This window comes from Hylobates moloch, unplaced genomic scaffold, assembly GCF_009828535.3.
Source record: "Hylobates moloch isolate HMO894 unplaced genomic scaffold, HMol_V3 SCAFFOLD_2, whole genome shotgun sequence".
Taxonomy (NCBI): domain Eukaryota; kingdom Metazoa; phylum Chordata; class Mammalia; order Primates; family Hylobatidae; genus Hylobates; species Hylobates moloch.
The window spans coordinates 14,744,573-14,764,602 of NW_026652277.1; the positions used below are offsets into that span (position 1 = coordinate 14,744,573).

Consider the following 20,030-nt stretch of genomic DNA (forward strand, 5'->3'; position numbering starts at 1 on the left):
TTTTTTTTCTTTTGAGATGGAGTCTTGCCCTGTCACCCAGGCTGGAGTGCAATGGTGCGATCTCAGCTCATTGCAACCTCCGCCTCCCAGGTTCAAACGATTCTCCTGCCTCAGTCTCCTGAGTAGCTGGGATTACAGGTGCTGGCCACCATACCTGGCTATTTTTTGTATTTTTAGTAGAGATGGGGTTTCACCATGTTGGCCAGGCTGGCCTCGAACTCCTGACCTCATGATCTGCCTGCCTCAGCCTCCCAAAGTGCTGGAATTATAGGCATGAGCCACCACGCCTGGCCAGCTTTTATTTTTAATTTTTGTGGGTACATAGTAGGTGTATATACCTATGTTTGATGATTTTTGACCAATGTCAACTAGCAGTTACTGCAATGAGTAAAAAATTAGTTGAAGTTGTATTTAGTGTAAAAGGAGAGATGTTGGTCTTATGTAAAATGAGAGAACTGCTGTATACTGATAGGTCTCAAAGAAATAAAAAATGCAGGACACCTAGTATAAGAGTTAAAGAAAGAGGAAAGACACACAAAATGCAGCTTAACAGTCAAAGACAGGTTTTCTTTAGATAAAACCTGAGAGGGGCTCCTGGAAGATTTCAGTCAGGAGCACTTTCTCTTGCAGATGAAGAGTATCTATTGGTTTTAGGGTGAGGGGCTTATTACAAACTTGGAATGTTTCTGTGTGAGCGAGAAGTTTTATGGTGGGGTTGGAATGTCTCTGGGAGGAGGGGAGGCTTTCTTGGGGCAGACATCTTTCTGGCAGCCGGAAGCAGAGTTATCTCGAGGCTATCATTTTCCTGGCCAGAAGGGGGTTATCCTGGGGCTAACATGTCTCTGGTCGGGGAGGAGTTTGGAACGTTTCTGGTTGGAGATGTTACCTATGGTTTATGGTTATGGTGACCTTAGCCATTAGGCTGATGCCTTTTGGATTTAGGTGGTTTTTGATTAAGGTAAACTTTAGAATGAGGGGCTCGTCCAAGATGGCAATGCTCCTGCTTCATCACCTAGAACATACGGCCTTGAAAGTAACCGTACTCCAGGGTGTCAGCTCTGAAAGAAATGATGTCTCGAAGTGAATCTTTAGTTGCTGTTGGTGTTGTTACTGAATACAATCTTGTTTATTTTCAGCCTGGAAAGATGTAACCAGTGGAAATGCTAACATTTGCCAGCTTCCAGGGGGTCACTTTTATCTTCTGGATCCTGCGAACGAGAAATTAATCAAGAACTACATAATCAAGTGTCTAGAAGTATCATCGATTGCCAATTTTTAGATATTTTTCCTTTCACTTTTAAAATAATCAAAGTAACATGATACTCTTTTCAGTTATTCAGATGTAGCTCAGTTTTATTCAGATTGGAAATTACACATTTTCTACTGTCAGGGAGATTCGTTACATAAATATATTTATGTATCTGGGGACAAAGGTCAAGCCAGTAAAGAATACTTCTGGCAGCACTTTGGGAGGCTGAGGCGGGAGGATCACGAGGTCAGGAGATCGAGACCATCCTGACTAACACCGTGAAACCCCGTCTCTACTAAAAATACACAAAATTAGCCGGGTGTGGTGGTGGGCACCTGTAGTCCCAGCTACTCGGGAGGCTGAGGCAGGAGAATGGTGTGAACCCGGGAGGCAGAGCTTGCAGTGAACCAAGATCATACCACTGCACTCCAGCCTGGGTGACAGAGTGAGACTCTGTCTCAAAAAAAAAAAAAAAAAAAAAAAAAAAACTTCTGCCAGAGTCTTTTATCTTCCTATTAAAATCTCACTTGATTCTCCTTTATGGGAAGTTTGTCAACAAAATTCATGATTAGTAAATTATCCATTTTTATTTTTTTCCTTCAGTTAGTTTAATGGTGAAGATGATTAACAGGGGAAATGCTTGAAGTAAATGATTGTTTCAATGACACACCATGTCTCCAAGCTTGATCTCATTTTTTCAAATGTAGAATAGCCCCACATAGTAAGAAAATGTAACCTACTGCTTTGTTAAAAGAAGATAGCCCTAAATAATTATTGTCACTTGTGCAGGCAAGTCCTCAGAATGCCTATACCACACCCCTCTAAGGACTTTCTTCTACACCACTTACTGGGGGGCTCTGCCACCCTAGCATGTCTAGCTGCAACCTGGATCCAGTTCCCCCAGTGGACGACCAATCTAGAGGCTGGCCTGTGACAAAGGGAGTGGCCAAGCACAAATCTCACACCTAAGAGGATGCCTCAGCCTCACTCAGCAATAACTTGAACTTGACTTAGGGAGAAAGCACAACAGCTGGAAGTAAACAGGAACCAAGAGAAAAAGAAAAGCAGAAATAGGAGCCAGGCACAGTGGCTCAACACCTGTAATTCCAGCACTTTGGGAGGCTAAGCAGGAGGATCATTTCAGGTCAGGAGTTTTGGAGACCCGTCTCTACAAAAGATTTTTAAAATCAGCCAGGCATGGTGGCGTGCACCTGTAGTCCCAGCTACTTGGAAGGCTGAGGCTGAAAGATCGCCTGAGCCCAGGAGGTCAAGGTTGCAGTGAGCTAGGATCATGTCATGCATTCCAGCCTGAGTGACAGAGTGAGACCCTATCTCAAAAATAAAAAGTACACAAGGTCTTAGTAAATAAGATTAAGGAAAATGCATACAGGTGGTATTTTCCTAAATTTATCACTCTTTTTAAACAAAGTACAAAAAATATAAAATTAACTATTTGGGGGAGGCACTTTGAGTTAGAATTCATGTAATAAATTTAGGCTACAAACAGCCTTAAGCAAATTAGGTTGTAGTATGTGTTGTACTTTATCCTTTAATTTGATACTATTTTCAGGGTTCCCTTACTGAAAGATTGGTACAAACGTAATTGGGAGGCCAGGCATGGTGGCTCATGCCTGTAATCCCAGCATTTTGGGAGGCCGAGATGGGAGGATCAGTTGAGGTCAGGGATTCGAGACCAGCCTGGCCAACATGGCGAAACCCCATCTCTACTAAAAATACAAAAATATTAGCCAGGCATGTTGGCGGGTGCCTGTAATCCCAGCTACTAGGGAAGCTGAGGCAAGAGAATCGCTTGAACCCGGGAGGCGGAGGTTGTAGTGAGCCAAGATCGTGTCACTGCACTTCAGCCTTGGCGACAGAATGAGACTCTGTCTCAAAAAAAATAATAATAATTAGGATTCGTGATTATTAATTTGAAAAATGTTTAGTCAATATAGTCTGCAAATTGAAGTTTCATGATGGAACCAATTCCAGGCTTTGGGGGTGAGCTTTTTCCCCTGCATCTCTACCTGGTGGAGGTAAAGTCCACATGGGAACAACTTTTAGGAGTTTTCAAGCCCTCAACTGTAAGACACCAAGTCTGTCATTGCTGATGTCTTCTCTTTGAAGGAATTAGGCCTTGGTATCATGGTGGAAGACGTCTATCACTAGGCGAAATTTAGAAAGATGAGAATTATCTTGATTGCCAAAATTTTCCCGATGAGAAATCAACCTCAATTTTTAAAACTAAACTTTTGAGATAACTGCAGATTCCCTTTTATTTGTAAGAAATAATACAGAGAGATTTGTGTAGCCTTTTACCCAATTTCCTTTAATGGTAACTGTTATGCGAAACTGTAGTATAATATCACAATCAGGATATTGGTGTTGCTACAATCGAGACACAGAACATTCCATCACTGCAGGATCATCCCTCCTGCTGCCCTTTTAAAGCTACACCCACCTCCCTCCTCCCCGGCAACCACTATTCCATCCTTTGCGTCTATAAAGTTTCCCTTTCAAGTATCCTGGCTGGACGCAGTGGCTCATGCCTATAGCCTCAGCACTTTGGGAGGCCAAGGTGGGTAGATCACCTCAGATCACGAGTTCCAGACCAGCCTGCGCAACATGGTGAAACCCTGTCTCTACTAAAAACACAAAAAAATTAACCGGGCATGGTGGCGGGCGCCTGTAGTCCCAGCTACTCGGAGAGGCTGAGGCAGGAGAATGGCGTGAACCTGGGAGGCGGAGCTTGCAGTGAGCCGAGATTGCGCCACTGCACTCCAGCCTGAGCGACAGAGCGAGACTCCATCTCAAAATAAATAAATAAATAAATAAAATAAATAAATAAATAAAAATAATTAGCTGGGCATGGTTGCACACACCTGTAGTGCCAGCTACTCGTGAGGCTGAGATGGGAGGATTGCTTGACCCTGGGAGGCAGAGGTTGCAGTGAGCCGAGATCGTGCCACTGCACTCCAGCCTGGGTAACAGAGTGACAGCCTGTCTCAAAAAAAAGAAAAAGAAAAGAAAAAGAATGTTACATAAATGGAATTATACATGTCACATTTGGGGACTGGCTTTTCTGCTCAGCATAATTCCCTGGAAGTTCATCTAGCAGGCCTAGACAGTTTTGTTGTTGTAGTAACATGAAGTTGATCTATTCCTCTGGTCATACCACTCCAAATCTAAATTTTTATGCAGGGAATAGAGGTACACTGTTTTGGGGGATATTTATCTTAAGGGATCTCAAACAATTTTTTGAATTGTTAACATGAGACTATTTTCTTTCAAAGAGCCTGTGTACCATCCAGAAAGACTGAATAGGGGGCCAATATTATATTCCAGACTCTATTTTTATTCTGATAGAACTGAAATATATGGGGTACAGTAGTGGTACAGTTTATCACTAGATACATTTTGGTTTGCCTTTTTATTTGTCTTAAATGTAAACATTTAAAGAAAAATAGATATTCCTATGGTGGCTTTTTAAATTTCTTTAAACTGCTATGGACAGACTTGTAAATTTTTTTTTTTTTTTTTGACACGGAGTCTCGCTTTGTTGCCCAGGCTGGAGTGCAGTAGCATGATCTTGGCTCACTGCAACCTCCATCTCCCGGGTACAAGCAATTCTCCTGCCTCAGTCTCCCAAGTAGCTGGGATTACAGGTGTGCACCATCAACGGTTGGCTAATTCTTGTATTTTTAGTAGAGATGGGGTTTTGCAATATTGGTCAGGCTGGTCTCGAACTTCTGACCTCAGTAATCCACCCGCCTCAGCCTCCCAAAGTGCTGAGATTACAGGCGTGAGCCACGAGGCTCAGCCTTGCCATTGATTCTTAATAACCTGTTTTTTATTTCACTAGTAACATTAACTCATTGTAACAGAACAGATGATCAAAAAGAACCAACAGCTGTTCAAATCTGTACACATATTACCAGGGCAAGACTTTCTAAAAACTCAAAAAACAACAGATGTGGAGAAAACGGAATGCTTATATATTATTGGTGGGAATGTAAATTAGTACAACCTCTATGAAAAACAGCACAGAAATTTCTCACAGAACTAAAAATAGAACTACCATTCTACCCAGCAATGCCACTACTGGGTATCTTCTTAAAGGAAAAGAAATCATTCTATCCAAAAGATACCTGCACTTGCATGTCTGCTGCAGCACAATTCACAATAGCAAAGATATGGAATCAACCTAAGTATCCAACAGCAGATGATGGGATAAAGAAAACGCTGTATATATATACCAGGGGATTTACTCAGCCATATAAAGAGAATGAAATTATGGCTTTTGCAGCAACATGGGTGGAACTGGAGGCTATTATCTTAAGTGGAAAAACTCAGAAAAAAAAAAAACAAGAAAATAAAGATTAAAAAAAAAACCCTCAGAAGCAAAAAAAAAAAATACCACGTTTTCACTTATAAGTGGGAGTTAAACAGTGTGTACATAGGGTCATGGAGTGTGGAATAATAGACACTGGAAGCTTGGAAAGGTGGGAGGGGGTGAGGGATGAGAAATCACCTTTTGGGTACAATGTACAGTATTTGGGTGATGGTTACACTGGAGGCTTGGAAAGGTGGGAGGGGGTGAGGGATGAGAAATCACCTTTTGGGTACAATGTACAGTATTTGGGTGATGGTTACACTAAAAGCCCAGATTTCCCCACTACACAATAGATCCATGTAACAAAACTGCACTTGTGACCAGGTGTGGTGGCTCACAACTGTAACCCCAGCACTTTGGGAAGCCAAGGTGGGCAGATCACCTGAGGTCAGGAGTTCGAGACCAGCCTGGCCAACATGGCAAAACCCCGTCTCTACTAAAAATACAAAAATTAGCCAGCCATGGTGGCAAGCACGTGTAATCTCAGCTACTCGGGAGGCTGAGGCAAGAGAATCGCTTGAACCCAGGAGGCGGAGGTTGCAGTAAGCCGAGATCACACGACTGCACTCCAGCCTGGGTGAGAGTGCACGACTCCTCAAGGAAAAACAAACAAAAACTGCAACTGTACTCCCTAACTCTATAAAAATAAAAAATAAAATACTTTCCTAGAAGAATTTTTTTTTTTATACTTTAAGTTCTGGGATACATGTGCAGAACGTGCAGTTTTGTTACACAGGTATACACGTGCCCTGGTGGTTTGCTGCATCCATCAACCGGTCACCTACACTAGGTATTTCTCCTAATGTTATCCCTCCCCCAGCCCCCATTCCCTGACAGGCCCCAGTGTGTGATGTTCCCCTCCCTGTGTCCATGTGTTCTCATTGTTCAGCTCCCACTTATGAGTGAGAACATGCTTGGTTTTCTGATCTTGTGATAGTTTGCTGAGAATGATGGTTTCCAGCTTCATCCACGTCTCTGCAAAGGACATGAACTCATCCTTTTTTATGGCTCCATAGTATTCCACGGTGTGTATGTGCCACATTTTCTTTCTTTTTTTTTTTTTTTTTTTGAGATGGAGTCTCACTCTGTCGCCCAGGCTGGAGTGCAGTGGCGCGATCTTGGCTCACTGCAAGCTCCGCCTCCTGGGTTCACGCCATTCTCCTGCCGCAGCCTCTCCGAGTAGCTGGGACTACAGGCGCCCGCCACCAAGCCCGGCTAATTTTTTTGTGTTTTTAGTAGAGATGGGGTTTCACCATGGTCTCGATCTCCTGACCTCGTGATCCGCCCGCCTTGGCCTCCCAAAGTGCTGGGATTACAAGCGTGAGCCACCGCACCCGGCCCACATTTTCTTAAAAAGAACTTTTAGAGACACCTGGTTTAAGCAAGTACAACTGAGTTAACTATGTAGTTTCGGTATACTTCTAAGTATTACAGCTCATGCTAATAGCAAAAATATACATGATACATCAATTTAACAGTATGCCTCTCCCTCTAAATGTTAGGTCGTGATAACATTCGGAAGGCTTCAAAAGGAAAAATTCCTGATATGCTGTATTCTAAATTCCATATTTTTCTATCAGCTCCTTTGCTTTAGAAATATAGGCACCCATTGCATCTTCCGTCGACAACCCTAGAAAGATACAAACAGGTTATCTCCCTGATTGGTGCACTGGGAAATTAAGAAAGTTTGCTTTAAACTTGTGAAAGAGTAAAAAACCTTTTCTGAGGTTCCATGCTTCCCATTTGGCTTTGCCTTTTAAATCTAGCATTCCTGGACACGCTGGCAAAAGAAGGAGAGATGCATTTGCAGGTTAACATTTTACTGTGCACTTCTATAGACACTGTTAAAACGGAGTATATTATTATATTTTAAGTAATGATATATATTATAGTTATTAATATACTAACTGTAACATGAATATATTAATATTAATAATATATAATACCAATTTTAATGTCTCCAACTATCGCTTGTTTGTAAAGCCCATAGAGTTCTTTCAGTTCTCCATCATCTGGTCTTGCTTTCAGCTTCCTCACATCTTCTGCAGCCCTGTCAAAATCAGCCTAAAGGAAAAAAAAAAAAAAAAAAAAAAAGCATTTTACCACCAAGGAATAGGAACTCAAAGAGCAGGAAGAGGAAGCTTTCAAGTAGAAATGAACTTCTGCTGCTCTGGTTCTATCAGAATTATCTTAATTTACTTGAATTCCTAGGAGTTCACCTCTCCTGGGACTTACCTAATACGAAGAATTACAGAAAATTCTTAATACAGAAAATGTTCAGTTTACCTTCTTTTTTTTTTTTTTTTTGAGCCAAGGTCTGGCTCTCTCACCCAGGCTGGAGTGCAGTGCAGTGGCACCGTCTCCACTCACTGCAACCTCTACTTCTGGGGCTCAAGCCATTCTCCCACCTCAGTCTCCCAAGCAGCTGGGACTACAGGTGTAGGACTACCACCACACTCAGCTAGTTTTTGTATTTTTGGGGTTTTGTCATGTTGGCCAGGCTTGTCTTGAACTCCTGACCTCAGGTGATCCTCCTGCCTCAGCCTCTCAAAGTGCTGGGACTACAGGCGTGAGCCACTGCACCTAGTGGTGAGTTTGCGCTTTTTTTTTTGAGACGGAGTCTCACTCTGTTGCCCAGGCTGGAGTGCAGCGGCAAGATCTCGGCTCACTGCAACCTTCGCCTCGTGGGTTCATGCCATTCTCCTGCCTCAGCCTCCCGAGTAGCTGGGATTATAGGCGCCTGCCACTGCGCCTGGCTAATTTTTGTATTTTTAGTAGACACAGGGTTTAACCATCTTGGCCAGGCTGGTCTTGAACTCCTGACCTCATGATCCACCCACCTTGGCCTCCCAAAGTGCTAAGATTACAGGTGTGAGCCACCGTGCCCGGCTGCTTTTTTTTTTGGCATTATTTATACTCAATGAAGGTTTCTCAATCACCTCGCAGATGCGCCCTTCCTCTTCTGCCTCAGTCCAACTTTACTACATGCAGGGGCTTTGCTACCAGTTAATACCATCGTCTAGGGCGTTTCTGTTCCAGTGCCCTCATGCCTACATTCTTTAATATCAGTATTATTTAGACCTAGCCAGTCTCTGAGGGTAATCAATATTCCTGATTTGGCCGAATTGCTTGTACAGATTCCTTTCCACAACTAGACCTAAATTAGAAGATTTACTGCAACTGATTTCTAGAAAAGAGGAGTTGCTTAGCCAATTTAGAGCTTATTAGGGAAAACGTTGTATACCAATATGCTTGAGTAGTATGTTTTTAGACTTCCTGGAAACTCTACATACAATGTACTTAAGCCTGGTGTGGTGGCTCTTGCTTGTAATCCCAGCACTTTGGGAGGCCAAGGCAGGGGGGATCGCTTGAGGTCAGGAGTTCGAGACCAGCCTGGCCAACATAGCATTTGTCTCTACTAAAAATACAAAAATTAGCTGGGCTTGGTGGTGCATGCCTGTAATCCCAGCTGCTCAGGAGGCTGTGGCACAAGAATTGCTTGAACCTGGGAGGCGGAGGTTACAGTGAGCTGAAATAGCACCACTGCACTCTAGCCTGGGCGACAAAGTGAGACTCTTGTCTCAAAAACAAAAACAAAAAACCAAATGTACTTAAGTAGTAAGGCTTGTCCTGAGTTAACTCTGATAACTGGGACCTTCCTAACCCCGCAAGACCCTCAGGCTGGCCCAGGTTCAGCCAGTGGCTGAAATAGACAAGGAAGTCCAGTCTACTCCAGAGCCTGAGTGTTTCCAGATGCTTATCCCTTTCCCTTTCTAACCTCTTAGTTTATACTCTACAAAGAGCTTCGTGATTATTTTCCTTTATAGATTTTTAAACTAAACTGTGTCTTACCTTGCCTTATTTTTTAAAACTCAGGATAAGCAGGAATTGTCAGTAGGCTGGCTGTCAAACAGGGGAAGTTCAAGGACATATGCTGGCCACCCCCGCCCCCCATACTACTTCTCTGATGCCAGAGCTGCCTTTGGATCCAAAGGCCTAGGAGAGAAAGTGGATAGCCCCACTGTAACCTCAGTACCCTGTGGGCTCAGCGGAGTGGCTGGGTCAAGTTTCCTTCCAGCCCCAAAGACAGGCAGTACTGTGGCAGGCCAGGTTTCCCTAATGGCTGAATAGGCAGGGCTCCATACAACCGTTTCAGCACTGACTGAGTGGTTACATTAAATATTAAAAGCAGAAAGAACCAGTGCCCTCATAAGAAGACTCCAAGGTAACAAAAGCCCACCAAGAGCTTTGCCCAGGCCCTTCCTGGGGCTTGAGGCATGACAAGATAATGAAGGAATTCTTCACAGGACCCATTTAGGATTAAACAAGTTTTATTCGGGTCTGAAGAAAATCCCCAGACCTCCACAAACAAGTTTTATTTGGGTCTCCAAACCTCCATGATTTAGCAGGGAATAAGATAAGGGTAATCACTCCAGCACCTGGACCCATCTAGATTAAGTAAATTTACTGAGGTTCCAGAGGAAGGTCTTCAGAACTCAGCCCTTAGTTATAGACTAGAAGAAGTTAATCACTTAAGGCTTTAGATAAATGCACACTTACAGGCAGACATATAACTTAGAAGGCATATAAGCTCTGGAAAACTCTGTAATTTTGAGTTGGCTTAGCAATAATTTGCAGGCCTTCTCCTTGCACCCAGTTACAGAAATCAAATCTCTTCTCTCCCAGTTTATCTGCATCTCGTTATTGAGCTGAGAGAATAAACAGCCCGGCTCTCAGTGTGGTCCACGAACAGTAGCACAACCGGAACAGTTGTTTTGTGAAGAGCAAAATCACCTGTAAGTTGGAGATCAGGGTCTTCAGCCTAAATAACCTTGAACATGGCCCATCCTCCTACCCAGTTCCCACAGGGGACTGAGAAGCACGGGGGCATGGAACAAGGGGTGCCTTGTCTTCTGAGTGTCTTCCTAAGAAACTCTTGGCTGCTTTATACATAATGCCATGGTTAAGAACATGGCTCTGGAGCCAGACTGCCTTGGTTGGAATCTCAACTCCATCTCTTAAGAGCTGTGTGACCAGGCTGGGCGCAGTGGCTCACCCCTGTAATCCCAGCACTTTGGGAGGCCAAGGCAGGTGGATCACCTGAGGTAGGGAGTTTGAGACCAGCCTGACCAACATGGAGAAACCCGTCTCTACTAAAAATACAAAATTAGCTGGGCATAGTGGCACATGCCTGTAATCCCAGCTACTTGGGAGGCTGAGGCAGGAGAATCACTTGAACCCGGGAGGCGGAGGTTGCAGTGAGCCAAGATCATGCCACTACACTCCAGCCTGGGCGACAGAGCAAGACTGTCTCAAAAAAAAAAAAAAAGGTACTTGCAATAAAGCAAGACATAAGAAATACTTTTAGTCTATGGTTTAGCAAAGAACACAAATTCTTTTTATACACTCAGCTTTGTAAGTAGTATAGAAAAAATGAAAACTAGAAAGATGTATACTAAAAATATGTAAACAGTAATTGCCTCTGATTATTGGCAAGTTATGTAGTTTTAAAACATTTTTGTACTCTCCAAATTTTCTATAATGTGCATGGATTGTGTTTATAATAAGAACAAAATTGAAAGGCTACACGAGTGGCCAGAGCTGCTTAAGGGCAAGGCTATGCAGAAGGGGTGTAGGACCTTCCTCTGTAGGTTTATAGGCCATCTCAGGTGTTCTGCTTGCTGTAAAGTCTCATATTACTTTCCAGTGACAGCAACTCGACTCCTTTTGATGTGCCAAGCCTTAATTAGAATTCTAAGCCTTCTTAAAAACCCATATGAGGGCTGGGTGCAGTGGCTCACGTCTGTAATCCCAGCATTTTGGGAGGCTGAGGGAGGTGGATCACTTAAGGTCAGGAGTTCGAGACCAGCCTGGCCAAAATGGTGAAACACGGTCTCTACTAAAAATACAAAAAATTAGCTGGGCATGGTGCCTCACACCTGTGATCCCAGCTACTCAGGAGACTGAGGCAGAAGAATAGCTTGAACACAGGAGCAGAGGTTGCAGTGAGCCAAGATCCTGCCACTGCACTCCAGCCTGCGTGACACAGCAAGACCCCGTCTCAAAAGAAAAAAAAGAAAAAAGAAAAAAAGATCTAATGAAAGTCATGGACCCCTCTGCACAGAAGAGCTAAGCCCTCACACAGTTTCCCATGCCATTTCAGGGGTCCCCACTCTTTCTCCCTCCCTAGGTAGGGAACCCAGTTCTAGAGCAGTGGCCAGCATCATTCTCTCTGTCTAGCCTGTCTGGTTCTAGCACCTCAATGCAAGACATTCCTGCCTTAAGGGGCTGTTCTGATGCGCCTTCCTGCAGGAGGCCTTTCCCATCCCAGCCATGATGAGCTGGAGTACAAACAACATTGGCCTTGCTCAGGATACTCAGGTTTGACTTCTAGCTTTGAGGCACACTGCCCTGGGACTCGATGCAAGAAATAAAGCTCCTCTGAGATGCAGCTTCGGCCACGAAAAGAGAGTATCAGCCTCTTTTTGTGCTAGGGTTAAGGATGATTAAGAATATATATATATATTGAGACAGTCTCGCTCTGTTGTCCAAGCTAGAGTACAGTGGTGCAATCACAGCTCACTGCAACCTCCGCCTCCTGGTTCAAGCGATCCTCCCACCTCAGCCTCCCAAGTAGCTAGGATTACAGGTATGCACCACCACGCCTGGCTAATTTTTTTGTATTTTTAATAAAGATAGGGTTTTGCCATGTTGGCCAAGCTGGTCTTGAACTCCTGAACTCAAGTGATCTGACTACCTCTGCTTCCCAAAGTGCTGGGATTACAGGCGTGAGCCACGATGCCCGGCCAAGAATGTAAAATATTCTTGATTTGATTCTATGGACTCTACCCTCCCAGAGCTCATCTCACAGCTCATGCTAATTAACAAACCTACCTACTGAACACCTCCAATAGGCCAGGCCTTTGCCAGGCAGATGGGCATGCACAAGGCAGTGTGCTTGAAGGCGCTCATAGCCTGGTGGGAGGTGAACAGGGCAACGGGGACCACATGGGACTTGCTGCAAATAAGGTGCAGCGGTTGCTCTGGGAACACAGGAGGTAGCACAGACAGGAAGGTACGGAATGGAAAAAAGCCATCCCTGAGATGAGATGGTGATTATGCTAGCGGGATCGGGCGTTTGTTGGGTGTAGAGGGGCAGGGAAAGCTGCTCCCAGCAGTGTGGACAGAACTCACTGGAGCTCAACATAAAGGCTATGTGGGGTTGCATAAATACTCACAAATAAATAAATAAATAATCACCTTGGCAGCACCCACGGGGCCTCATGGACTGCTGGTGGGTGGCATGAGCCTGGTCTGAGTCTACTAAGTACATCCTTGTTGGATGGTTAATTAGTGAGCAGACTTTAGGGGGATCAGAAAGTTATCATAGGTGAGACGCAGTTTTAAATATAGAGCTATGAACATTGAATTCCAAACCATTCTTGTTACCAGTGGAGGGTGCCCAAGTTCTTGGCAGTTTGAACAAAAAATTGGACCAAATGCACAAACAAAGCAAGGAAAGAACGAAGCAACAAAAGCAGGGATTTATTGAAAGCCAAAGTATATTCCACAGGGTGGGAGCAGGCCGAGCACAGGGACTCAAGATCGCTGTTACAGAATTTTCTGTGCTTAAATACCCTCTAGAGGCTTCCCATTGGTTACTTGGTGTGCATCCTATGTAAATGAAGTAGCAGCCTGCAATCAGAGGCTCAAGTCAAGTTACAAAGTTACACTTCTATGCAAATAAAGACTTGGCTCACGATCAGTCTGACTGGTTGGGGAAAAGCAACCAATCAGAGGCTGAAATGAAGTTACAAAGGTACATTCCTGTGCAAATGTCTCATTGGTCGCAGAACGCAACCAGTCAGAGATACTTTCAATTTTCCATCTGCCACGCAGAAAGTGGGGAGGAGGTTGCAAAGGGAGTAGCCTCTGGTCCTTTTATTACATAGGTGTGGAAAGTTGGGGTTTTCCTTTCGATTTAGTTCTACAAAGTCAGTGTGAGTCAGCCTTAGGTTCCCTGCCTCCAGACCCTATTCTCCTGCCTCATTCTGAGACAAAGGCATCACAGGCATCACATGGTCATCAGTCATGCAGTATCCTGTTGCAGAGCTGGGCTTGCTGCCTTTGGCAGGAACTGCAGCCAATGCTGAGCTGATTTCTCCTGAGCGAGGGGTCCTTGGCATCCTGGTTGAATGTTTAGTGCATTATCTCCTGGTCACCTGAGCTTGAGATTCTGCAAGACAAACTGCCTTAAGGCTACTACGGCCCCCACCCCCCGGGACTCTCTCCTGTTCATACTTTTGACACTGGGCTCCCTCACCCCACCTTTGGCGTAGAAGTTACGCCAGCATCACTCACACTGGGTACATCCTGGGTGCATCCTTCCATGCTGACTAGGCGGGCTGCTGTGTAAATTACTTTTCACATTTCAGCCCCGCTGAAGACAGCCCCTGAGCGTGGCTCTCACCTCCTCTGACTTTACTTTCTGCAATGAACATGGTCATCCCACATAGGGGGTTGGCAAGGGCTTCTTGAGCAGTTCTTTCCCATTGAGCAACCCAATTGAGAAGATAAAAAATTCTGACACTCAAGGAACTGCAGGGTTCTTAGGTCACACAAATGTGGGCTGGGGGAAGAGGTTAGTCTTTTTTGCCAATTGTTAAAATCATCAGTCCCCTAGACTTGAAAAGATACATATTCTAGAGGAAGAAGTCTGCTTTTTAGCTTCATCATCTAGGAAAGAAATTTGTCCATTTAGGATAAAAATCAGCTCTCCTAAATGCTTTGGTGAGGATGGAAACATACTGTAATTTTCAGATAAAATCAGGAGGCTATAGCTGAATTAGAAATTCCATTTGTTTGGCTACTCCAATGACAGTCTGCCAGTATACTTATTCTTGTGTAAATAAATAGAAGACTGGGGACCCTAAACTAGTCACCTTTCCTCTCATTTCCACTCAGTGAGCATCTTGGCAGAACACTAGTACCAATATGATCCCTGCACATGACAGTGAGGTAATAAAGACAGAAGAGGTTTCAATATGTCAGCCAGTTATTAGTTGTCATTTTTTAAAGTTACTTTCAGCTGGGCGTGGTAGCGCACATCTGTAATCCCAGCACTTTGGGAGGCTGAGGCAGGCAGATCACTTGAGGTCAGGAGTTCAAGACCAGCCTGGCCAACATGGTGAAACCCTGTCTCTACTAAAAATACAAAAATTAGCTGGCCGTGGTGGCAGGCACCTGTAATCCCAGCTACTAGGAGGCTAAGGCAGGAGAATTGCTTGAATCTGGGAGGTGGAGATTGCAGTGAGCCAAGATCACACTACTGCACTCCAGCATGGGCAACAGAGCAAGACACCATCTCAAAAAAAAAAAAGTTACCTTCCTCCAATATTGTTGACATGCAAATGCATTGTTAGTAGGTAATATCATGGGTCGATGTTAATACTTCTTAGTATACTGCTTTTCTGTGATGTTCCTCAACTCTTAATTTCTCGTTGCAAGTATTTTAAAAGCAAACAACAACAAAAAACCAAAGTACTAAGCTAGAAAGGAAACTTTCAGATCTTTCAGGAACTTTTAGAAGAACGTTTTGATCATTTTGGAGAGAGTTCACTATAAACACATAAGTCATGCACAAGAATATTTGAACCAGGCAAGGTGGCTCACGCCTGTAATCCCAGCACTTTGGGAGGCCAAGGCGGGTGGATCACTTGAGCTCAGGAGTTGGAGATCAGCCTGGGCAACACAGCAAAACCAAATGTCTACAAAAAATACAAAAAAAAGGCCTGGCACTGTGGCTCACACCTGTAATCCCAGCACTTTGGGAGGCTGAGGCGGGCAGATCACCTGAGGTCAGGAGTTTGAGACCACCCTGACCAACATGGAGAAACTCCATCTCTACTAAAAATACAAAATTAATTGGGCGTGGTGGCACATGCCTGTAATCCCAGCTACTCGGGAGGCTGAGGCAGAAGAATCGCTTGAACCAAGAAGGCGGAGGTTGTGGTGAGCCGAGATTGTGCCATTGCACTCCAGCCTGGGCAACAAGAGCGAAACTCCGTTTCAAAAAAAAGAAAAAAAAAAATAGCCAAGTGTGGCGGCGGGTGCCTGTGGTCCAAGCTATTTGGGAGGCTGAAGTGGCAGGATCAGTTGAGCCCAGAAGGTCAAGGCTGCAGTGAGCTGAGATCATGCCATTGCACTCCAGGCTGGGTGACAGAGTGAGACCCTGTCTCAAAACAAACAAACTAAATGTTCCACCACAAGCTTATCCTTATTGGACTTTTACCACATGCCAGACATTGTTTTAAAAGCTTTATACATATAACTCATTTAATGTATCTCTCCTCCATTTTTAGATAAAGAAACTGAGGCACGGAGAGGTTAACTATGTCACAGGCTAAGTAGAAGTGAGGCACACATTTGAACCCAGATGGCCCTGGAGTATGTATTATAACTTTACCCAAGATAACGTCTTGCCTGACTGAAATGGTTAAAGAAGTGAGCCACGTTCTATGAAATTTTGTGCATGTAAAAGATTACATTTTAGAGGCCTGGCGTGGTGGCTCACGCCTGAAATCCCAGTACTTTGGGTGTCCGAGGCGAGTGGATCACTTGAGGTCAGGAGTTGGAGACCAGTCTGGCCAACACAGTGAAACCCCATCTCCACTAAAAATAGAGAAAAATAGCCAGGAGTGGCGGCGCACGCCTGTAATCCCAGCTATTCGAGAGGCTGAGATATGAGAATCACTTGAACTTGGGAGGCGGAGGTTGTGGTGGGCTGAGATTGCACCACTGCACTCCAGCCTCAGTGACAGAGTGAGACTCCATCTCAAACAGCCTGGGTGACAGAATGAGACTCCATCTCAAAAAAAAAAAAAAAAAAAAAAAAATTACAAAAATCAGCCGGGCGCGGTGGAGTGCGTCTGTAATCCCATACTGGCGAGGCTGAGACATGAGAATTGCTTACACCTGGGAGGTGGAGGTTGCAGTGAGTGGAGATCGCACCAACTGCACCTCAGCCTGGGCAACAGAATGAGACTCTGCCTCAAAAAAGAAAAATAAAATTACATTTTAGAATATTTAATAATAAGAAAATGCTCATATTACTGTTTTAAGTGTAGGAATAAAACTGTATATACACAATAACATCATAGGTATGTGTGTAGATATATGCCACACACATACACACATGGAAAAAAACATACTAGGACATACTAGGATTTATCCTAGCGTGTTAGCAGTGATTATCACCTGGGTGAAGGAATTATGATTGGATTATTATCAGTAATTATTACTTTATATTTGTTGTCTTTTCCAAAGTTTTCCACCCTTAACAATTTTTTTCACATACCTGTAAAACAGTATTTTTAAATCGGAGCCTCACAGATCTCTTCTGCTCAGTATGACGCTAAGAGAGATCCTGGAGGTCCCAATGAGCGAAGGGGCGGGAGCGGGGGATCTCGACTCCCTCTCGGAGACGGAGAGAGGAGGAGGCCCGCTCCGTGCTCCCCGGCGCTCGTGCCTTGCCTGCTTTTCCGCTCACCCGGCCCCTGGGGTCCGGAAGGGTTGCCCTGGGAGCCCTGGCTCGCCGTCAGCAGGCACAGGTGCGGTCTACACTGCCATCTGGGGCGCTGCGGAAGGAGTGGGCGTGTCCCCCGGGTCACCGCCGACCGCTCCCAGGGGTGCCAAGCCCACCCAGAGCCCCACTTAAGCACTCCCCTCGTGGAGCGCCCCTCCCGCGTGGCCTCCCCGCGCCCCGAGTACCTGCAGGGCCATGGTGGCGGCGGCCGCGTTGCTGCTGCTGCTGCTGCTGCTGTTGTTGTTGCCGGGTGCTCGGCCCCTCTCGCACCCGCCGCTTCTTAAAGGGCCGCGTCTCCTCCGGCCGCTGCCATTGGCCGCGCTCCCGGCCCGGTCGCCTCCCATTGGTCGCGGGCGCGGGGGCGACGCTGGGCGCTGAGCGGTACAGCACGCCGGGTTCCCCAGGCTGCAAATGGAAAGGCGAAGACAGGAGAATTTAAATGAGTTTCTCTCCGCTCTTGGCTCTCTCTTCTATTCTTTCTCAAGCGGTTCTTTGCAAGAAATCCAGAGAGGTCTCCGCAGGACACAGGCCTCCCCTGGAATGCCCTCGAAAGAAAGAAAGGAGAGAGAGAGAGAGAGAGAGGAGGAGGAGAGAGAGAGATAGAGGGAGAGAGACAGAGAGAGAGAGAGAGAGGAGAGAAAAAATATATATAGATATATTTATCTAGAGAGACCCGCCCCAACTCTCTTAAAATACATATGTAATTTTTTTAATTAAAAAAATTTATATATGTAAATATGTATTGGCCGGGCGCGGTGGCTCACGCCTGTAATCCCAACACTTTAGGCCGGCAGATCACCTGAAGTCGGGAGTTCGAGACCAGCCTGACCAACATGGAGAAACCCGGTCTCTACTAAAAATACAAAATTAGCCTGGTGTGGTGGCGCATACCTGTAATCCCAGTTACTTGGGAGGCTGAGGCAGGAGAATTGCTTGAACCCGGGAGGTAGAGGTTGTGGTGAGCCGAGATTTCGCCATTGCACTCCAGCCTGGGCAACAAGTGTGAAACTCTGTCTCAAAAAAAATAAATAAATAAATAAATAAATAAATAAATAAATATGTATTTAAAATTTTATAAATTAAAAATTTATATATATAATTTTTTTCAGAGGTGAGGGGTCTTCCTAGGTATATATATTATATATTTTTTCTCTAAAAATTTATATATCTATTTTTATATATTTAAAATTTTAAAAATTAAAAATTTTATAAATTAAAAGTGCAAATTAAAAATATATATATATATTTTTAAGAGAGGTGGGGGTGGGTCTCACTAGGTTGCCCAGGCTGGCCTCGAACTCCTGACCTCAAGCGATCCTCCCACTTCAGCCTCCCGAAGCACAGGATTCCTTCTTTATACATACTTCTCTCCTGTCCATTATTCCGAGAAACGTGGATGATGGATGCGTCTTCTCCACGCTGCCTCCAGACGCTGTTTATCATGAGAGAAAGTGGCCTGTGGTTTGCACCTCTCCTCCTCTTTATAAAGCAAAAACACCTAAATTCTGGACACATGCTACAATCAACCTAACTGGTTTTTAATTCTGGTAAAGGCACAGGACTAAACACCTATTCAATTTGACCCAGTTTTCCAGGAGAACAAACCCAATGTCACTCCAAGTCTGCAGACACACCGAACAGGATTACATTTCCAAAGGACTGGAACCGAACTGGCTGCTCATATGAGGAGCTAATTTCCGATGCTTCGCTTAAATAGTAGCATTGGTGGAGAAGGGTGACTGGGAGAAAAAAGAAACTCAATGTCGGCAAAGTGACTGAGCTTGAACGTACAACAATGCAACAAGAAATCTTTCAGCTTGCTTTTGCGTTAAGCTACGTTTTTAAAATATTTGCTTTTTCATGAAAATCTTTTTTTTCTCCTCACAAATATTTTCATGGTGAAATCAGTGCATTTCCAAGTAAAGGACCAAAAGCAAAATGTTAGAAAAACCTACTGGGCAGTTGTTTGTGTTTGAACTCCTAGACGATGGGAAAGGTCCCGTGGGGGTACTGAGGCTCATGGCAGCTTCAGCACAGCCAGGCCTTCCTCTGTTAGCCTAGTCCTGGCTGCGGGCAGAACCCGATCCGTGGTGTTTCAGCGGGAAATACTGCACTGAGTTCCGGTATCAGTCCATATCTTCAGCTGAGACATTCTGGAATTATCATCGCTGTAAGAATCCAGAAGAGGAGAGGGATGGACGCTACATTGTTCTCTGCTTTATTCTCTAAATCCAGAATGTTCTTTTAAGACCTGTTTTGAAAATATTTTCTTCTCCTGGGTTGCCATTCCCCATCTCATTGCCAAGCCATGTGTGTCTTGTCTCAAGATGCAAAAAGGGGCCAGGCGCGGTGGCTCACGCCTGTAATCCCAGCACTTTGGGAGGCCAAGGTGGGTGGATCACTTGAGTTCAGGAGTTCAAGACTAGCCTGGCCAACATGGCAAAAACCCTTCTTCTAAAAATACAAAAATTAGCTGGGCATGCTGGTGGGCACCTGTAATCCCAGCTACTTGAGAGGCTGAGGCAAGGAGAATTGCTTGAACCTGGGAGCCGGAGGTTGCAGTGAGCCAAGAGTGTGCCACTGTACTCCAGCCTGGGCAACAGAGTGAGACTCTGTCTCAAAAATAAATAAAATAAAATAAAATAAAAACCATAGCATGAGTTTCAGAATAGGTTTTTTCTTTTCTATGAAAAAACATCAATTGGGATTCTGATAGGGATTGCATTGAATCTTTAGTACTGTCAAGATGAACATTTCTTAACCCTGGCAGTGCATTCAATTACCCGGGAAAAAAGATACAAACC

The 20,030-nt window shown here is 44.6% G+C and overlaps 2 protein-coding genes across 2 annotated transcripts in view; one reads left to right on the forward strand and one right to left on the reverse strand.

The window, feature by feature from the left end:
- The window catches only part of OLAH (oleoyl-ACP hydrolase), a 30,539-nt gene extending 28,597 nt beyond the window's left edge, over positions 1–1,942 (forward strand). The window contains exon 8 of the mRNA XM_032162505.2: positions 1,137–1,942. Coding sequence (XP_032018396.1) covers positions 1,137–1,279 — 143 coding nt within the window. The 3' untranslated portion in view covers positions 1,280–1,942. The remainder of the gene's footprint in view (positions 1–1,136) is intronic.
- A 4,758-nt stretch (positions 1,943–6,700) lies between these two features.
- On the reverse strand, positions 6,701–18,219 carry ACBD7 (acyl-CoA binding domain containing 7). The gene is made up of 5 exons (XM_032162558.2): positions 18,118–18,219; positions 17,412–17,631; positions 7,589–7,706; positions 7,360–7,422; positions 6,701–7,272 (listed from the first exon to the last, which is right to left on the reverse strand). Exons 2-5 carry the CDS (start codon positions 17,568–17,570, stop codon positions 7,199–7,201), a joined length of 414 nt encoding a protein of 137 aa, XP_032018449.2. The 5' UTR covers positions 17,571–17,631; positions 18,118–18,219; the 3' UTR covers positions 6,701–7,198.
- Between the last annotated feature and the right edge of the window lie 1,811 nt (positions 18,220–20,030).